Raw genomic sequence first — 4203 nt, forward strand, 5'->3', positions numbered from 1 at the left:
ACACATTTCATTACACCAAATACACAAAATAATGTTCTTTTTAGCAACATCATATGACCCCTTTAAAGAAAACTTAGAGATGGGCTGCTTCTCGTGCTTGGATTTGTAGCCAACTTCAATAATGAGGTCCAAGAATATGCTAGAAGTTAATTATTTTTTTAATGTATTTTTTTCTCTCTCTCTATTTAACTGCATTACAATGAAAGACGCCTTCCCTCGGGTAGATTGAATGTTGGGCTCCACACGGATATTACTCTGATATAACAATGCAAACATGGTTCATGATGAAATTTCTTGAGTACTCATAATTAAAATTGCTTACAAACATAGAAAAATCTAAAAATGCAGACATTTTTGTTTGATGGATAGGTGTACAGTTTTTACAGTAAAAAATCATTACACCTACGGAGTGTCCCCACAAACCAGATGTGTGTGTGGTTCATCTACCCCTTGCTGTGTAGTAATACATCAATGATTGACATGAGCGAAATTTGTCCCCTTGAGCATAACAGGTTTTTAAATGATAAATTATGCTAAATGATGTTTTTGAAAATATCAAAATGCAGAAAGTTTACGGTGATGGATAGGTTTAGGGCTTGACGCAGCATTAAAATCATTAGGTCTATGGAAAGCCTTCATAAAACATGGAACATAGAACTTTTTCTTACATGACTGTTACGACCCACTCGTTTAAGGTTGCAACATAAAAGAGGGATCAGACAACAAAGTCTAATCAAAGCAAATGGTTTTATTACATTAAACTATTACAACAACAATTAATAATGACAAAAAAAATAATCTAGGGGTATTAATGAAAATAATTAAATTAATATAACAACAACAAAACTTTAGCTACATAATAAAGAAATGCCAATGTGAGAGAGAGAGTAAGAGAGAGAGAAAGCATAGTTGGGGCCCACAATATGCTTTGGTCTCTTAAAATGGTTTATTTTTTTATTTATTTTGATTTTGTTTGTTCATCATTAGAATCTTCTTTTTCTCACATCCCGTAGAGAGAGAGAGGGGGAGAGACCACAACACACCCTGTGACGGAATGTGGCCGGATGCCCGCATGTGGTCAACAGATAACGCCAGATGTGAGAGTTAAAAATGCATCTCAGGACATCATTTATGACCTGTCACTGTTCGAAATTGATCAGTCTTCATATTGATCCCCGGAGGATATGCAAGATCGCTGAGTCAATGCCGGAAGTCTAATTATGCTAAAAAAATATGACATACTGACATCTGGAGATTATTAATAGGTCAAAGGTGAACGGGACGCAGGGGTCCTGAGGTGAGAGGTCAGAGGTCGTCGTCAATTAAAAATGTTGTCATTTAGTGGTCCCCTATTTACTACACACGTCTTCTACACACTTCTTGGTGTCCGAGTAGGCTTCAGTGTCATCATCAGAAGCAGCCCGGAACAACTCCCAGTTAACGCGTTCAAAACAATCCTGTAGTAAATTCATGTTGCATGATAAAATTTTAGTAAAATATAAACTAAACTACCTGCTTAAATCCTGCAGAATATGAGTCTTATTAACACCAAGAAGAAGCTTGAGGCTGATCTGCTCCAGGTTCAAGGTGAGGTGGATGATACAGTCCAAGAGGCCAGAAATGCAGAGGAGAAGGCCAAGAAGGCCATCACTGATGTGGGGGTTTGGAGCAAATTCAGGTTACATGATAACAGAGTTTTAGTTAAATGTACACTAAACTACCTGCTTAAATCCTGCAGAATACAAGTCTTATTAACACCAAGAAGAAGCTTGAGGCTGATCTGCTCCAAGTTCAAGGTGAGGTGGATGATGTAGTCCAGGAGGCCAGAAATGCAGAGGAGAAGGCCAAGAAGGCCATCACTGATGTGAGTTTTTGCATTCTGTTGCTCTATTCTAATTTAAACAGTTATTTGACTTTGTTTAGCTGCATGTGGTAACATTGATAACATTCAGGGAAGCTAATTCTATCTATATTGGTTAGCTCGTTTTCATTGGCTTATATTTCAGGCTGCCATGATGGCTGAGGAGCTGAAGAAGGAGCAGGACACCAGTGCTCACCTGGAGAGGATGAAGAAGAACATGGAGGTGACTGTCAAAAACCTGCAGAGTCTGGCCATGAAGGGTGGAAAGAAACAGCTCCAGAAACTGGAGTCCAGGGTAAATTACAGGCTAAATACAGTCTTAGATATGACAGTTGTCAATAACTCTCTACTGAAGGTGTATGAGTTGGAGAGCTTGTTTTTTTCTTTCCGGTGTTTGGATGGTTGTGGATTAGAACTTGCAGAAGAGGTGTGTCTTTAAATGTATCACATGACCCCTCCCCCTCTCACACTTATCTCAATAACAGCCTCAATTATTTGAGGCATGAAGTCAGCAAAGTTTGGCAACAACACTGAAAGTTCCCCAATGCAATTGCTGCAAAGGTATTGGCTGCACATTGTGCCACTGAACCATATCCCTACTAGCAGAAATCCACTGTCCAGTGTCCCAGAGTTGATGGGACTGAACCTGCTGTGCTCTCCTGCTGGTGTAGCCCACACCCATCAAGGTTCACTGAGTTGAACTACACTGCACTAACAAATAAAATCATTTACTGCCACTTTCCACTCATCCCTTCACCTCGGATCAGTCATTAACAAGACATTTTCAACCACTGCAACAGAACGAATGCTGACTGGATGTTTTGACACTGTTCTCTGAAATCCCTCCAGACCAGTGTTAATTTCGTTGACGAATAATTTTCGTCAACGACATTTTTTTCACCGATGACAACGAGACGATAACGAACTAAATCTCTTTTTGAATGACAAAAACTATGACGTAAATCTATTGACATTTTCGTCAATGAATAAAAATGAGACGAAAATGTGTCGAAGATTTTTATTGGTCAAAATAGGAAGTGTTCGAGTGTAATCATTATGAATATAACAATTTATATATCCAGTTATTCTTCCATAATCATCACATATGCCTGTGTGGAAAATGCCTACATGGCTGAAGTATACAGACCCTCAGATTAGAAACATCTGGAAAAATACAAGTGGGCTTTCTTTCTTTACCATAACAAGACTCGGGGGGCCCTTCTCTCTAGGGAGAATTGTATGCACAAAGGAACCATTCTATGTCATTCTACGGTCTCCTTGCGCATAAACTACAAGATACTAATTCTCACTTATAAAGCTCTCCATAACCTTGGTACTACATATTTATCTGACTTACTCCTGCCTTATATTCCTGCCCGCTCCTTACAATCTTCTAGTGAGGGATTGTTAGTCACCCCTAAGTTTTGTCTGGTGACTATGGGAGCTAGGGCTTTCAGTGTTGTGGCTCCAAGATTGTGGAATACTCTTCCCCAAAACATTCGTCAAGACACTGTTCTCTGAAATCCCTCCAGACCAGGGTTAATTTCGTTGACGAATAATTTTTGTCATAATTTTCATCAACGACATTTTTTTCACCGATGACAATGAGACGATAACGAACTAAATCTCTTTTTGAATGACAAAAACTATGACGTAAATCTATTGACATTTTCGTCAATGAATAAAAATGAGACGAAAATGTGTCGAAGATTTTTATTGGTCAAAATAGGAAGTGTTCGAGTGTAATCATTATGAATATAACAATTTATATATCCAGTTATTCTTCCATAATCATCACATATGCCTGTGTGGAAAATGCCTACATGGCTGAAGTATACAGACCCTCAGATTAGAAACATCTGGAAAAATACAAGTGGGCTTTCTTTCTTTACCATAACAAGACTCGGGGGGCCCTTCTCTCTAGGGAGAATTGTATGCACAAAGGAACCATTCTATGTCATTCTACGGTCTCCTTGCGCATAAACTACAAGATACTAATTCTCACTTATAAAGCTGACGCAAGAGAGAACTCAATTCAGCCCGTTTTTCTGAGCGCAGATACTGAAGCATACACACACAGAAAGTGCGTCTCACAGCGTGCGAGTACTCTTTCGTGTTGCATGAACGGAGAATTACACACAAAATGATGTCAAATTGTCCGTTTTGACGAGTATTCACGTAAACACAGTTGATTACGTCTTAAGTGAACGTAAACAGTAGGGAGAACGTGTATCAGTACATTGCATCCCTGCATTCGGTTTTAAAGGGACAGCAGCCTAATTTAGTTGCTATTGTCCGAGTCATTGATGTTAATCAAGCAACAAAAGAAAGACAGAAAATCA

The 4203-nt window shown here is 38.9% G+C and overlaps 1 protein-coding gene across 1 annotated transcript; it reads left to right on the forward strand.

Moving 5' to 3' along the window:
• The first annotated feature begins 1517 nt into the window (after positions 1-1517).
• LOC107693997 (myosin-7-like) lies at positions 1518-2561 on the forward strand. The gene is made up of 3 exons (XM_016493612.1): positions 1518-1655; positions 2007-2156; positions 2370-2561. Exons 1-3 carry the CDS (start codon positions 1533-1535, stop codon positions 2559-2561), a joined length of 465 nt encoding a protein of 154 aa, XP_016349098.1. The 5' UTR covers positions 1518-1532.
• Positions 2562-4203: the final 1642 nt, after the last annotated feature.

Source organism: Sinocyclocheilus anshuiensis, unplaced genomic scaffold (genome assembly GCF_001515605.1).
Source record: "Sinocyclocheilus anshuiensis isolate Anshui unplaced genomic scaffold, SAMN03320099.WGS_v1.1 scaffold2464, whole genome shotgun sequence".
Taxonomy (NCBI): Eukaryota; Metazoa; Chordata; class Actinopteri; order Cypriniformes; family Cyprinidae; genus Sinocyclocheilus; species Sinocyclocheilus anshuiensis.

Bases quoted from the DNA above. Each gene is read 5' to 3' on its own strand.
- LOC107693997 (XM_016493612.1), top strand. From the start codon at position 1,533: ATGAGTCTTATTAACACCAAGAAGAAGCTTGAGGCTGATCTGCTCCAG. The intron at 1,656-2,006 runs GTGGGGGTTTGG...CTTATATTTCAG, and splicing joins CCAAGAAGGCCATCACTGAT to GCTGCCATGATGGCTGAGGA. The intron at 2,157-2,369 runs GTAAATTACAGG...TGAGGCATGAAG, and splicing joins TCCAGAAACTGGAGTCCAGG to TCAGCAAAGTTTGGCAACAA.